The sequence below is a fragment of the Corylus avellana genome, chromosome ca2 (genome assembly GCF_901000735.1).
Source record: "Corylus avellana chromosome ca2, CavTom2PMs-1.0".
In the NCBI taxonomy this organism is placed as follows: Eukaryota; Viridiplantae; Streptophyta; class Magnoliopsida; order Fagales; family Betulaceae; genus Corylus; species Corylus avellana.
In genome coordinates this window covers 4393008-4409934 of record NC_081542.1, presented here as the reverse complement: position 1 = coordinate 4409934, position 16927 = coordinate 4393008, and the positions used below count along the sequence as shown (strand labels likewise).

Here is a 16927-nt window from a genome sequence, read left to right as displayed (position 1 = left end):
GGAAATCGGGCCTTGATGTCATGTAGCAACTGGCAAGTATCAGGAAGATTTTGATAGGATATATTAATAAACAATTTAAAGCACAAAATACTTTTAGAATAATTTTAAAATATTATTCTTCTAGCCTTTTGAGTTATAATATATTATTTTTAATAAATAATATGGCTAATTCATTTTTATCCTTTTTGTAAGATAGTCGATTGTAATTAGAACTTAATTAGTTATATACTAAAATCATCAACATGGTGATGATAAGTTTATTTTTTATATTTTATATTTATAATCGGACTCTGTTGATTTTAGTTGGTTGTTTAGAATGATACGCTTGATAACGAGTAATTCTAAAAGTCCATCTTATGTTATTGTGTCATTTCAAGAATGACGTGGTTCTTAAAATTACAATTTGATCAAAATCTAATAATAATCAATTAGAAGCCCAATGGTAATTTTAAGATTCACATCGTTTTTGAAATGATACAAGAGACACCAAAAATACTTGTAACATTAGTCGCTTGATGGCACTAAGAAGCAAAAGATTAGAAGTGATAAAAAAAAAAAAAAAGGGAAAAATTATATTTTACACCCCTTAAAGTTTGGGGCGATCTGCAATTTGACTTTCAAAGTTTTAATTTTTGCAATTTGACCAATTGTATCTAAAACTTTTCATATTGCCCATAATTTTTTATAAAAAAATTCGGGGGCCGTAGCCACCCCTTTGGCCATCTGGCCATTTTTGCACCCTTAAATTTGTTCTTTTATAAAAAATAAAAAAATAAAAAATAAAAAAATTATGGACAATATAAAAATTTTGAGATAATATTGGTTAAATTGTAAAAATTTGAAACTTTAGAGGATGAATCGAGGAAATTTTCAAATAACAAATAAAAAATATTCACAAACATAACCGTCACGGTTAGGCTCAATAATTTTTTTAACAACTTCCCTTCCATCTTCTTCTTCTTTCTTTTTTTCTGGTTCCTTGTTATGGTGGTTTTGTCAGAAGTTTGAAACTATTTACAGAGAAAAAACGAGCTTTGCTTTCCATGTTGACGTGACAAATTGGAGAGGATTTTGATATCAAATTGTCAAAATCCTGTGTTATTTAGACTAAAACGACACCGCTTGAATGATGAAGTCTCAATACGCAGCGTTTTGTCCTGCCCCAGCGGGCATTCAAATCTGACTTTCTGACTTCTGAGAAAAGTAAAACAATTACTCCTGGCTGCCTTGGCGGCTTAAGATTCTTCCCTCTTCGTCAAGCTTTGGATAATTCTCTCTGATCTCAAAATGCACTACTAATAACCATCTATCTAAATAGCATAAACTAGATTTTGAGTTAGGGTTTTCTATAACCATGGATTTTCAGAACAAGCGTCTTCAGCTTCTGCTCTCTATCGCCGGTATCATCGTTCTCGGCTTCGCAGGTACTCAAGCAATTATGTATGTCTGTATGTATGTATGTATGTATGTATGAATGATGAATTCTAGTTGGGAGTATGAGATCTTGCTGTTGTGTAATTCGATAGTGTTTGCTTCTTCTTTGTTATACTGAAGTCTCGAGTTACGCACTGTTTGGCGCTGAGAAAACGCAAGGAAATTAACGAGAACAACTAAATAACTTTGAATTTTTGAAGCAAACTTGGGAATTATCTATTTTGTTACATGGTTAGTATTTAAAAGGCTCTGAAATCATAGACTTAATTAATTTGTAAGTTGTAAGATTCACAATCTTAGGCTCTTTGAATGAGTTCTAAGATTCGCAATCATAGGCTGTTTTGGGGTTCAGATTTTTTTCTTTCTAAATACCCCCTTTTTTTTCCACCGTTGCTTGAGTTATGAATACTGTTTGTGGTCTATCTTTGAACATCTCTTGACTACTTGTGGTAATGTTGTTGGAGTTGTGTATGTATGGGATAAGGATCTCCTACAATTTCAAAAAAATTGTAGTTTTTCAAATTATGTGAATTTAGGTCGTTTCTTGTATCGAATGGAATGAAAAATGCTACCTATTAAAAATGTGACCTGTTATCAATGAAAATTGAGTATATATTTATCAGGTTTTTGCACTTATGTTGTAGAAAAGTTTTGAGCAAAAAACTGTCTTTTAATTTACTAAAGAAAAAGCGTCTCTTCAAAAATGAAGAAAAAGCTTTTTGGAAGGAATTTTGTTTTTTTTGCTGTCTCGGTAACACGTCATATTTTTAATAAATAGCATTTCCAAGCGTTTCGATGCAAGGAATGGCCTGAATTCACATAATTTGAGAATTTACAATTTCTTTTAAATTGTAGTAGATCCTAATCGGTATGTAAATACCAGAAAGAATGGTCAAAGATGGATCGCAAACTTCCCTAATAATTTGATCTACACTCAATGATTATGGCCCGATTACAGTTTCCAAGAGTTACTTTTTTTGGGTAAGTGTGGGTATGGGCATCTATGTTGAGGAAAATGAGCCAAAGGTTGTAAATCATTAAAAAAAAAAAAAAAGGGTTGAGTTTTGGTTGGTTTTGGTTTCCTGGCTCTATTCCGTGAATTGAGTAGGTACTCTTGGCAATGTCTATTTTTATGAATAGAAAACAGTTGTAGAGAGATCAAGTTTGTGGGATAGGAATTTTGATTTGTCCACAAGGGCTTAATTCATAACTAATCTTACATTTTCAGGTTGGTGCTCATTAGGTGTGAGATTTTCTCATGTCTTTTGGCGCTTTTCTAACATTGTTGCATAAGATGGCTGTGTTGTGCCACTTTATATGAACTAATATATTGCTCTCCCAACCTTCCTACTAATTTCCTCTCCCTTTTCTCTATTCCAGTTTGGGTTGCTAATCGGTTAGAAAAATTGCTGAGGGATTTTTTGTGGAGTGGTTCAGCTTATAGTTTCACATGGCATTATTATGTAGCTCTAATATCATTATTAACGATCCAGAGAAAAACGTTAGTCACATTCGTGCTATCATCCCAAAAGACTAATCAATTTAGAGATTTTCTATAATCACTTATAAAACTCAATTTCACTTAATAAGTAAGTAATGTAGGACTTAGAACTCATGATTATGTTTATAAAGCGCCCACTGTATGTGGGCTAGACATCTTCCCAATATAAGTCTAGGGTGTTATAGATACCTTATGATCCAGTTTCCAATTAATAATCTCTAGACAATAGAACTTTTTTGGATTTGACTCTTGATTAGCTAATGTAATTTAACTTTTGGATCTGACTGGTTTCATTTGCATATTTTTTTGAAGGAAGCAACACAAGTTGTTTACCAAAATCCTTTACCTTTTATTGTGTGACCTATTATCCATTTATCCATTTTGGGGCCACCATGATCCTTCCCATATTGTCAACCTTTAGGAAAACTTTGGGATAATGGCATTTAATTCCTAGAGAAAAATAGGTGAACATTTTGAATAAAATCTTGCAATGAGTAATGCTACTCTTTGCACCCATTTTACACCGGCTGATGTGGTGTATTTTAAGTAGCTAACACATTACTCTTCTTACATTTACCTTACAGGTAACATATTTGTCAAAGTATTTGGAGTTTTTATTTTTGAATCCATCCTTGTGATTTTTGTTTACCTGAAAAAGAACCTGGGATTTCAACCAAAACGTGTTTAAATGGTAATTTTGAATTAACGATATACAGAAATACAGAAATGGTGTTTGCTTGTATCATCAAACTGGTTTTGTGATTTTCAGTTGTATATATTTACTTATCTTCACTTGGTTGTTCTGCTATATACATTTTGTTCTAATAGAAGAATAAAAATTTACCTTGCTTGTATTTTCTATAGCTGAAAAATGTCGGCAGCTAGTTGGGGAAGATGCTTCATCTCAGAGCGGGAAGTTCACGATCTTGAACTGTTTTGATATGGGCTCTGGATCTGTAGCATGCGGTGTGAAGGAGGGTGTGAAGCTGTACGTCTACAACATCCGTGCTGCACATGTTGAAAAAGCGAGGCATCTTGCAATTGAGGCTGCCTTAGTTGATGCTTTGTCACAGGGGATGTCTGCTAAAGAAGCAGCCATTCAAGCACAGAAAGAAGGTGCAAAGGCTGCAAAGTTGGTAACCCGGCAAGCCAAGCGCATTATAGGCCCCATTATCTCTTCTGGATGGGACTTCTTTGAAGCCATATACTATGGCGGTACCATAACGGAAGGTTTCCTCAGAGGTACTGGAACACTGTTTGGCGCCTATGCTGGTGGTTTCGTTGGAGAGCAAAGGCTTGGGAAGTTTGGCTACCTTGTGGGAAGTCATTTGGGCAGTTGGGTTGGAGGTAGAATAGGACTTATGGTATATGATGTGGTTAATGGAGTGCATTACTTGCTTCAATTTGTTCAAACTGAGGAAAGTGTAGTTCGCGAAACGCCAGCTTATGATAATTCTGAAGAGGATTCCTATGCTGCTTATGAGGCTCCTTCATATGTTAGTTCTGAAGAATCTGAAAATTCCAATGTTTATGAAACTCCTGTCTATGAGAGCTCTGAAACACCTGAAGATTCTGAACTGTGGTGATTCATAAGGTTATTTTTATGATTCTTATCTCTATAATCTATAATTTAGTTACTCATTAAAAATTTATGTATAAATCTAGGTATAGTTTCTTCATACAACTCTGTACTCATGCTTCCTTGAGGTAACCTTAAAATTCTATGGGAAGTCATTTAGTTGAACATGATTCTGTAAATCATGGAATTTATTACCAACTACTGTGTCAGAATGGGGTTTGTATTTGTGTGTTTACATTGGAAAAGAAGAAAAAAAAACATTTGAGAGTTGGTTTTCCAGTTTGTCATGGAATGTGAAATTCTGATTCAAGTTCAGCGTTTTCTATTTGATTAATACTTGCTTAGTTGACATAGCTCAAGTAAAGACTGATTATCTAAGTTTTTGTGTATATATTTAACATCAAATTATGCATACATTTAAGATTACTCGAGAAGATTTTACATTGTTCTGTGTCTTCGGCCTAGAGCTATCACATCTTTTGCCAAATATGCTAAAAAAGCTCTGATGCATGATAAAGCAGAGGGGAAGAGAGCAGAGACTTAAAGAGATTAGACAAAAGATGGAGTGGCCCTAATCTTTGGATCACTAGGTAATAAAATTATGAAACTATACTGTTATTGGACTTGTTTTATTCGACGGTGAGTTGTGATCACTATAGGGGGCACGAGGTTCATATCTTATGGTTCCTCTTCAACAGTAAGCACATTTTATCTGAAAAATCAAAGAATTTCAAGTTGTGACGATCTTTCCATAACATATAAGAGAAACGCTAGGTTTTTCAAAATTTTATTCAAAAAGTTGGTTATTAAATTATGTATTACTATTTCATGTGATCTATTGTTTTAGTAAGTAGGAGCATGAGGTGAATAGAAAAATAAATAAATAAATAAAATAAATAAATAAAAAATTAGGAGCATAAGGTGATGGGATGGATATGAGAGATTTTTTCCCAATTCAAATTTTTAAGTGTAATATGAGAAATTTTAATATTGTTATTTCTTGAAAATTTAATCTATTAGAAAACAATCCAAAAAAACTATTTAACTTGTGATAAGACGGAATTAATACTAATACTTGTTGGACATGTGGATCCAATGCACAGTCCATCAACCAACTAACCTGAGAACCTTTAGATAGCTCCACACTAAATCCCTTCTTAAACCACGTCAGTAACCGTCCTCATGATTTTAGCCATGAGGCAATACGCATGATGAAAGTCGTGGGGTGAAAGAAATATTCGTAGCAGGAGAATCTCTCATAAAGGTGGTAGATGGTTATGGCAAAATCTATTATAAAGTGTGGCAAATCAACATCAAGTAAAAAGGGACTTTCGTCTCATTCTTTCATACCTTATTTTTCTTTCCTTGCGATCATTCCTTTCTATTCATACTGACTTAAGCATCATAACTGCTTCTCACTAGCCTATTCCAACAACCTCTCTTGCTAATTTCTTCTCTCCACATAGGCTCGATCATTACCTTGGTATGCGGTCAACAACACTGATAATAGTAAAATACAAAGGCTCAATGGATCACCATACATTGACTAAGATGGGAGAGGAAATTGATCACAAAAAGAGAGGGCAGGGGGCCCAAAGGAGCCGAAGGTGCATGACTTTTGGTGTTGTTGTGGACTAGTGCACAGAAGAGAACAGGCAAAGATGGGCCATCACCTCTAGTGGCAGGTGTGTGGCACATGGAGTCGTGTGTTGGGGTGTGGCTGCCACACTCCCATTTCCCAAAATGGCTACAGTAAACTTGACTTTGTCGATAGCCAACAAAATTGCCATATTGTTAGGGTCCCAGGTTTGATGATGTTTGTCTGAAAAGAAAAGAAAAGAAAAGAAAAGAAACATTGAAGAAAGAAGAAAGAAGAAGCTTTCATTTTTATACAATAGCATGAGGCACGGCTCCATTCTATGAAAAATGTACTGTCATTGGTGTCATACATGTTGAAAATGACATGGGATTGACCAATTGATCGTGACCCTGAAACTTGATCATGTAATTGAAGAAAAAAAAGGGAAAAATTAGTTTGGACAAAGTTTCCTCCAAGGCTCGAGTTATTTTGGCATAAAATATTTTGTGTTTTTTGGTGTTTTAAGTACGACCGAAAATCATAGGCAAATCCAAAATATTTTCGGTTTGATAAAAAAAAAAAAAAAAGAACTTCTTTAGTTTTGAAAAATAGTTTTTCATTTTTAAATTTTGTAATCTATTTGTTGAGTTTGAATTTCTTTTTCTCATACCACCAGGCCACCGCCGAACCCCATTGCCAGAATTGATTGGACCTACATCGGAAGTTATTGGAAGTTGCCAGTCATTTTTCGCTGTCACTCATTTTCCATATAAGCCAAATGCCAAAAAAATGTTTTTTTGGATTTCGTTGAAAATATTTTTCGACTAAACAAAATAAGTTGGAGGAATTTTTTTTAACACAGTCTATTAAATTGACACGTGTCTAAAATAGATGCGATTCTTACATATATTTTTAATAATAACTGTGAAAATCACAAGAATTTTAAACACATATCAATTTAATAAACTAGGTTGAAAAAAGTATAGTGGAAAACTTTATTCAATTACTTTAAAGAGGACCTAGGAGCATTTTTACAATGGCCTATCAAATGTTTCTATGCATATAATAAATAGTATGAGACTCACTTTGAAATAATGTAAAACTAAATGATTTTTTTTTTACCCAATTTCACTTTATGTCATTTTCCTTTGTATATTTCTAAGCCCACCTATTGAATTCTGATAAGGCACCAATCAAAAGGTACCCCAAATGCTACGTCGAGTAGTCGCGTTTGTCCTCTAGTTGGTAGTGAAAGTGGCCAAATTGGCCCCCAAAAAAGTACCTTCCATTTATCACATAGGGATTGCTCATGCTTTTCCTCCGACCACAAGCAAGAAAAAAATATATTATCACATTATCATGGCATGCTAAAATGTACTCTAATGTCCACATCCATCATCTCCATGCCTCTCAATGGGCTCTATTCAATAGCGAAACAAATTTTGTTACTAATCTTAAAGCAGCATGTCTGATCTGAAAATTGGGAACAATTATAAATCACTAATAATAATAGTAATAATAATAATAATGTAGGATTTTTCATAATATGGAACATATCTGGCTCATCTTTTCTTAAAGTATTAATTAAATGATTAAATTTATTAATTTTTATTAGCTTAAACTTTTTAGATAAGCGATAATTTAACATGGTATAAAAGTGGATTGAGATCATTTCCATACCATTGGCTTAGGTGTTGCTACGTACAATTCTTGGTATAGATGTGTCAAGCTATAACACAATTGGTTTGAGGGAGCATTTGTGGATTTTCATCCTCTATACTCTTCCTGTCATTGGTTTCCAGCGGATAGGTGCTACTGTGATTACGCCCAAGTAGAGCATTTACTTTGGTCGCTGCCCCCTCTTGCCTTCTTGTTTCGGAAAAAAAAAAAGTAGATTACTCCCGAGTTTAGTTAAATATTCTTTGTGTTAAGCCTCACTTGTTGAATAAAAGTCTAAACCCCATGGTCATGTCCAAGTAGAGGGGTATTAAAGTGTTCATTTAGCGCTCTTTCTGTTATTGGTTCCTAGCGGGCAGATGTTCCTATGGTCACACCCAAGTAAAGCAATCACTCTGATCGGCCCCCTCTTGCCTTCTTGTTTAGGAAAAAAAGAAAAGAAAGTAAATTACTCTCAAATTTAGTTAAATATTCTTCGCTTGTCGAAGAAAAGTTTAAACCTCACATGAGAGGAGTATTAAAACGTTCAATAGCTCTCTCTCATATCAAAATGCTGCATTTTATCAGTAGTTGAACATAGTGTATCAAAATGTGCACTTGAAAGTTCTTTAACTGTATCTAATCATGATCATAGTTTATGTTAAGAAAAATCAATTTTCAAAGACAGAAAGGATCTAATTGTAGTTGGCACTACATAAAGTGGATAACGATATCTCATATGAGCCGTTGAAGATAAAGAAAAAGGCTTAAAAAGAAATAAAACTAAAATAGCACTATCATTAAAGATCGTAGCAAGTTGACAAATGCATGAATTAGAAAAAAGAAGCTTCAAGGTATCTTCGAGTGTCAACACCATGATGTCATGGACCATCTCGCTTTTGAAAAGACACCTTCTCTATGCTTCAACCCTATAATTTCTACTAAAATTAATTAATCCCATATTGAATATATGTCAAAAATGTGAAAATATAATACCAAAACTTATATATTTTTACTTTTGATTGAATTCTATTATAACCTTACTAAAAAAAAAACTCTCCAAGATATCTATTTTCCTAACAAGGAATATCAAAGCCACGATAGCATAACCCACATGAGCCACGAGATCGATTGATAAATTTTTCATTCAAGAGAAGGTGTAAAACTCACATGTGGGAGGTTAAGTCTTACGTTAATTGTATGTGTCATATTGTTTTCGACATACACTTAGTCTTGTTGATCTCGATGGTCTCCGGAGACCCAGAGACCATCGAGAAGGGACCCAGATTCACTCTTGAATCTATAGATTTAAATTTTTGGGTTGAGTAATGTCGGAATATTTATATTATACTCTTACTACAAAAAAAAAACTCTATAAAATGTCAATATTCCAAGCATAAATCATTGGTTTTAGACCATTCTTTTGGGCCTTAGTGATATTATTATTGTTAGGTAGTTACTATTTGAAGCATTTTTAGCTTTATTTAGATATTATACTTGCAAACAAGTAGCTTTAAACCTACGAGATTATTGTTATGAATATGTATCTGAAGGACAGTGTGAAAGGAATCATGAGATGGCGGCACATAGTATGTGAAATATATATATATATATATATATATATATATATATATTATATTTTGCATTTGACCCTCGGATATATAATTAACTAGAGATTTCTAAAGCCAAAAGCTCTTTTGTTACTCAAAAAAAGAAGAGATTAAAGCAAGTCTTACTCATATAATTACTAATAGATTTTACTTTCAAGCTTCAAAAGGAGAAAAAGAGTTGTATAGTAAGAAGATGAAATACAATTAATGATATTCTTCACATGCACATATGACATATTTCATACTGGTTGATGTAATGTGTTTTAAACGTGATATGAGAAACCACTTAAAACACATTATATGATGTTCTCTATGGGTAACTCAATCAGCTGGAGACTATGCCTTATAAAGTGGAGGTCACTAGTTTGAATCTCTCTCTCATTTTTCTCTTTTCTTGTGCAAGAATGATAAATGAATGCAAATAGTAGTATTTTTCATAAAATAAAGAGATAATTTAGTGAATTAAGATAATAAAATTAGTTTTTTCATCTTTTTAGTCGATTTTATGCTTCTTGAAATGGTGGATAATTGGTAATTAAGTTTTATCAATCATGGGTAAGTTTTATCCAAAAGAATATTTCAATAACCATTAATCAATTAATAAATAATCAGGCTGATCTTGAAATGAGAAAATGACTCTTTGGCGTGGACCCAACTTCTTTGTCTCTAACATGATATATATAGGGGTATTAAATTGGGCAGCTAGTGTGAACTGAGTGATGCTGATAATTAAGAATGCTAAAAAATTGGGTTTATTTCTTTTTAATTGGTGAATTAATTATTGTATGATTGTTGAATGTTACAATCAAGGATGCAACTTCTATATAATCAATTTAAATGATGTTAAACCCGTACGAGTTGAGAAATAAAAGCTTGTGAAATAACTTTTATAAAATCTCAAAAAGTACTGATAGATTTGTTTTGTTTTGTTTTTCTTTTTTATAAAATAAGAAAATGAACTACAACAACAAACAAACCGGGAATAAAAATCAGAAAATATAGAAGCAAATACAAGCAATTTAATGATAAAACTCAATTTAGACAAATAGTTAGCATCTCACTGCTTCGGAGGGAGATCTCGAAAGTGGAAGAAAATTGGGAGTGCCAACAAGAGGACCCCATAAAATTTAACTCATGTCTAGTTTCCGAGGGAACTGGAGAGACTAAGAAGTATATTTACAATAGTTAAGGGATCTCCCTCTGTGGTGGTGAGTTTGAAGCTCAACCAGATCAGATTTTGTTAAAGCTCAGATCTGGATATCTAAGAAATTTGAATAGGATAATGCTAGACATTCCGAGGGATTCTTCCCAAAATGTTTCCCAAATGATGTGGCAAGCATTTTTTTCATTAAAAAATTTTCACTCTCTTTTGAAAATATTTTAAGGAAAAATAGTACTCGCCACATCATTTGTAAAGCATTTTGGGAAGAATCCTTGGGACACCTAGCGACCCTCGTTTGAATAACTAAAAGAATTTTTCGAAAAAGAATCAGAAAACCATGGATATTCTGGAAAAGAACCATGGTAGCAGTGGCGTGTGTAGCTCACACGCGCCAAGGAGGTGCGTATAGTACACCCATTGAGACAGAAGTCATAGGGTGGAAGAAAGCAGACCGATGAAGATGAAGAAGAGGTGCATGAATGACAAGGGTGGATGGATGAGGGTAGATTTAACCTCCAAAACTCCAAGCAAAAAGACCGAAAAGATAAAAGGAGTAAAGAATAAACATCGGTCTAAGGAGGCTGGTGGTGGAGATAAGAAGAAGAGCAGGGAAGAGCGAAGCTCAAAGCAAATATAAAGGCAAAGGAGCATTTTTCGGAGTTTCCTTATTCTCTATTTTTCCTTTTTTTTTTTTTTTTTACCCGCTTCTTCCTTTTCTTTTCTTTATTGGTTCTCTTTCAGAATTTCATGCATATAGGAAAATGTCTCATGCCATCAACAATCATTGACTTATCTAAGCGATGGATGATTGAACGGAGTTTTTCTCTAAATTAGGTCGGAGAAAAACTATCCGGAATGATTTACGGCATGCACTAAATCATTATGAAACTTTAACACTTATCTTTTCAAAGATATTCATCTTGTTTTGAACTTTTTATAGGTATACAAAAATATTAATTTTTAGCTTTTACTAAAATATTAAATGATATAAACCCATTAAGGTAAAATTAACAGAAGTAATTACCACATGTAACCCTAGTGTCAAATAGACATCAACTATACTTAGGTAATTGTTCATTAACTCAAACGTAATCTTAATTTGTAAGTAGTTAGCTACTTTTCTAAATTGCAAAAAATTCATCCTCTAGTAATGAAGGAGTTTATGCTTCTAACAAGTTAAGTTTCATTCACGTATATATAAGGGAAAACTTCACTTATCATCTCTGATAGTTTATAATTTTTGCTATTATATCTTTAAACTTTAAAAAGTATCAATTTAAGACCACAATTTTTTAAAAATTTGTAATGACAAAATTTTAGTTAGTTTTTTAAATGGCCGATATATAGATAGACGACCATTTTGATAAAGTTGGAAAGCACAAGCACTAGATTTGTCACTTTTAAAAGCTTAATGAGCTTTCTGATCAAGTGGTAAATTACAGGGATCAAATTTGTATTTAACCCAAAAATCTAAGGTTTGTTTGGTCCTTTTTTCAGAAAAGAAAACTTTAAAATGTGGTGTTTTCAATACACTGAAAATTAAAATAGTTTTGAAATGTGATTTTAATATTCTCTAAAAAAAACTAATTTAAAAATAAAATTTTCTTAAAAACAGAAAAAAAAAAAAAACACTATTTATTTTATTATTTTGGTCAAAAATAGGGACCAAATATGCCCCTAATAGGTAACTGAAAAGAAGTGTGAGATTGAAGGGAAAGCAATTGCAAATAAGTCAACCATTTATAGCTTCCTCACATATAAACTCTTTGTTTTTAAAATAATAATTGCAATTTGTAGAAGGGTGAGAATAAGGACAATTAAGGTCGATTCACAACAATTATTTATTCGAATTGCTACCGATTCAAGCAGGTAACATGAAAGAGTTTATAATGGATTTTCTTACATTAATATTTATCCGAATTAACCATCCCTACTCAAATCAAGATCCCTTACAATTTCAAAAAAAAAAAAATTAAATTTTCAAATTACAGATTTATGTCGTTTTTAGGCATCGAAACGCTTGAAAAATGTCACATATATTACCGAGGCAATCATAAAACTAAAAGACAGTCTTTAGCTGCAAGGCTTTTTAAGAACATAAAGAGTAAGAACTTGATGAAAGTTTATTTAGTTCTCAACCATGACTTGTCACCTTTTAATACGTGACATTTTTCAAGCGTTTAGATGTCTTAAAATGGACTAAATTTCATAATTTTTTTTTAAAAAAATTATAAAAAAATGTTAATACTGTCCAAATTACTGACAATTATGAGAGAATCCTTATCTTCAGAGAAGAGACGAGGGAGGTTTAGACAGTTACAGTTGTGTGTCCCTTCTGGTGATCTATGGAGAACAATGTAAACTTTTTTACTAAGAAGGATGCTAATAACAAGAGCAGCCATGAGTGCCACGTGGCGCTAACAAGTGCCTATAAATAATGACCTCTTTGGAGAACTGGAGGTTGTAACTTGTTCTTTCCATTCGCTACCTTGGAGAATCCCCCCCTCTCATTGTGTCGACATGGGTTGCCAGGAAGAGCCTTTGGTTCAAAAAGTGTGTGATTTGTATATGCAAATCTCTGGCCTTGAGAGCCTCAAACCCTCCAAAGATGTCAACATGATCTTCACACAACTTGTTCTCACATGCATGCCACCCAGCCCAATTGATGTAACCAAGCTGTGCAAAAGGGTGCAAGAAATGAGGTCAAAGCTGATAAGGCTCTGTGGGGAGGCAGAGGGGCTTTTGGAGACTCATTTCTCTACCATCTTAGCCTCTTATGAAAACCCACTTGACAATCTCACTATTTTCCCTTACTATTCTAATTACCTCAAGCTTAGCCTCCTTGAGTTCACCATCCTTTCCCAACACTTGCAAAATGCTCCTACCAAAATTGCCTTTGTGGGTTCTGGTCCCCTTCCCCTCACCTCAATTGTTTTGGCCTCCAATCACCTCACACACACCTCCTTTCACAACTATGATATTGACCCTTTAGCCAATTCAATGGCTGTTGCCTTGGTTTCATCTCACCCTGACTTGTCAAACAGAATGTTCTTCCACACTCAGGATATAATGAATGTAACAAATGCTTTGAAAGATTATGAGGTTGTTTTCTTGGCAGCTCTTGTTGGGATGGACAAGGAGGACAAGGTTCGAGTCATCGATCATTTGGCTAAGTACATGGCTCCTGGAGCTCTTCTGATGCTGAGGAGTGCTCATGGGGCTCGAGCTTTTCTCTATCCTGTGGTTGATCCTTGTGACCTTCGTGGATTTGATGTTCTTTCTGTTGTTCATCCCACTGATGAGGTCATCAACTCTGTTGTCATTGCACGCAAGTATTCAGTGCCTAATATGCACTCTTTTGATCAGCAGGGTCTTGGCCATGGCCCCATAATTCTGCCCACCAAGTGTTCTGAAATCCAAGCCTTCGATCCCTTCAACCATGGCAACATGATTGAGGAATTGGCTGTTGAGGAGCAACTCTCCTAAACTCTGTCTTTTCTTCACCAACATGACTGACCTCTATGATGATGATCAGTCATGTAATGCCTTTTCTTTTGTTTTTTTCTTCATATGTCACTGCTGCGTGTTTAACATGTTTTCATTTTGTGTTGTTGCATCTTCAAATAAAAAGGCTTCAATGTTTCAATAAGTGGTGGTTTAAAATGTTATCAAAGCAGAAGTTCTGAGTTTGAACTCTGAGATAAGCGATTCAACAGTTGTCAGTTTTCATAGTTTTTTTTGACCCGAAAGGAAATTTATTTAGCCAGCTGATATCATGTTGTTTTGCTTTTCATTCAACTTCAATCTCATCTGTGATGTCTAATTGTGGATAGGATAACATATGCTGTGATGATATCAGTGAGTGGAGAAAAGAGGGAAGTGAAAGTAGAGAAAAGACCCTTCTTTTGTTGGGTTCCGCGATCATGCTTTTGCAGTTTTGATTCTACAGTAAGTTGTTTGGGAAAACAACAATTGTATTTAGCATTTCCTCTATCTGTTTTGGAAAACAACATAGTTCCAAGACTTGGATGGTTGTGACCATTTTGTCACTTCCCAAACTCTAATTCCTATACATAAACCATGGAAACATCGTATTTATCTATTAGATTTTGTCTTCTTCTTTTTTAAGTGTCTATTAATTAATTGTAGGTTTTGCCGGATGATTTAGAAGTAGACATTAATGGGATCTTAGAAGTTTGTTAAGGCAGGGATTGGAAGCTCATTGGCTTCTACTTTTTGACCATTTCACAATTAATATATATACACCAAAGTTCATTTTATCTCTTTTTGTGTAAAATTATGAACAATTAGAGTTAAACTGCACCAATTATGTTGGATTTTACAGTGAGAGCGCAAAATGACATTCTATCATTAATTAGTGTGTGTACTTTGGAATAAATGAGAACTGTGAAAACATTTGCTTATTCACAAGAAAAACAATGTTAATTCCAGCAGAGCACTCTCACATTCCGCAAGTTTACAAGTAGAGTTGCGCTATCGCTCTAAAAAAATTAATTAAGTTGCAATTGAAGCTTCTTATAATTATTAATCACTAATGAAGTTTATTTTCATCTATTAAAAAATCAATGTGAGATTTAGCATTCATGAACATTTTTATAATCCACACACTCATATGAGGTGGTGGTGGTGGAACGGAGGAGGAGAGAGAGAGAGAGAGAGAGGTAGAGGTGATAGTGGCACGCTATAGGTGAGGGAGATGGTTGTGGCAGCTAGCATGGAGTGGAGGGAGAGAGGAAAAACTGAAAAAAAAAAAAAAAAAAATGGTTTTATGCTTTAACAAAGTATAAGCTTTTATTTTATTTTTTTAATATAATTTTTCATTGATCATGAAAATATTTTCATTTGACTAACAATTTTCAATTAGTTCAAATACATGAAAAATATATATTTTTGAAAACATTTTACGCAAAAACAAATTAACAAAACTAAAATGGAGAAAATTGACTCTAAGAAATTTTTTAGAAGAATATATAACATTGATACTCTTAAAGCCTATTTGGTATTGCGTTAAGGAGTTAAAAAAATGTTTAAAAAAGTACTCAAAATTCTTTTAGGCAAAAAAAAAAAATGGTAAAACACTTAAAAATAAAATAAAATAACTCTAGAAAAGCGTAAAACTGGGTTTTTTGTGAAACTTGAGAATGACATTTTATCTAAAAATCTTTTTAAGGTTTTTTTTTTTTTTTTAATAAAAAAAAACTATATTTCTTAATGCAATTTTAAACCAGGGATTAACAAAGAGGAATGTTTCTAATCGGTAAACATTAAAAATGACATAACATTTGGGTATAGTCAGAGACGGAGGGAGGGGGGACCGGGGTAGGGCATGGTCCCTAAAATAAGGGGAAAAAATCTATAAGTTAAAAAAAATATATATATATATATATATATATATATATATATATATATATATATATATAAAAGTTAATTAAGTTTTAATTTTAGTCATTTGGCCCTTCTCAAAAAAAAAAAAAAAAAAAAAAAAATTGGCCATATATATTTTTAGATTTTTTGGCCATATCCAATAAAAACTTATTCTTAATTTTTTTGGGCCATACCCATTAAAGTTTTTTTATTTTCGGCCTTACTTTCAAATGTCTACTTTTTTTGCCCTTACTTTCAAATGCTCGGTAGTCTTTAGTTCATAAAAAACAACGAAAATAATTTTTTTAATAAAAAAATTCTAAAAAACCAAAAAAAGATTTTGACTAGCCCCCCCCCATAAAATTTGCTGGCTCCGTCCCTGGGTATTGTAGGGCCATTATGTTAGTATATATATGCTTAATTAATTAAGCATTTTAAGGGTTTTGAGAATTCAAACAAAGTCATAAAACTCGGCTAATTCTCCCCACAAACGCACAGACCCCTTTTGAAGGCAGAAGAATATATCATTTGGTGACTGCAGACTTTTCCTAAAACTTCATCTCGATAATTAATTTATTTACCTAATAAGGAAACTCCAAACCATGAATTAGCCAAGTGTCAAAGAGTATCAGACACAGACCTTAATTAACGAGAAAATTAAGAATGTTGTTTATTGTTTAATTAATTACAATATACCCCTTTGACTGTCTCTTCCATAACGTCATAATATGTCGACATGGGCTGCAAAAATGTCGACATGCTCTTCCCCCGACATGTGCGGACGGCTTTTAAATATATATGGAGATGGAGCCATTTCTGTACCCTCGATCTTAAAGCTCTCATATATATGAACGCCCACTTGCCCACCTCCAGGATCAATATCTTCTTTTGCTTATAACTTACCAAATCCAACGATTAATATTATCTTCTTTTGCTTATAGCTTAACAAATCCAACGATCATTATTTTCTTTTGTTATATATATGGCTGAGTACGTGGCTAGCTAGTTCCTGGTTATTTGA

General features: G+C 33.3%; 2 protein-coding genes across 2 annotated transcripts; both read left to right on the top strand.

Moving 5' to 3' along the window:
- The first annotated feature begins 1044 nt into the window (after positions 1 to 1044).
- LOC132171102 (uncharacterized) lies at positions 1045 to 4815 on the top strand. The gene is made up of 2 exons (XM_059582328.1): positions 1045 to 1424; positions 3800 to 4815. The coding sequence occupies exons 1-2, from the start codon at positions 1355 to 1357 to the stop codon at positions 4519 to 4521; spliced, it is 792 nt and encodes a 263-aa protein (XP_059438311.1). The 5' UTR covers positions 1045 to 1354; the 3' UTR covers positions 4522 to 4815.
- An 8191-nt stretch (positions 4816 to 13006) lies between these two features.
- LOC132171738 (nicotianamine synthase) lies at positions 13007 to 14170 on the top strand. Its single transcript, XM_059583129.1, has one exon. It carries the CDS (start codon positions 13042 to 13044, stop codon positions 14005 to 14007), a length of 966 nt encoding a protein of 321 aa, XP_059439112.1. The 5' UTR covers positions 13007 to 13041; the 3' UTR covers positions 14008 to 14170.
- Positions 14171 to 16927: the final 2757 nt, after the last annotated feature.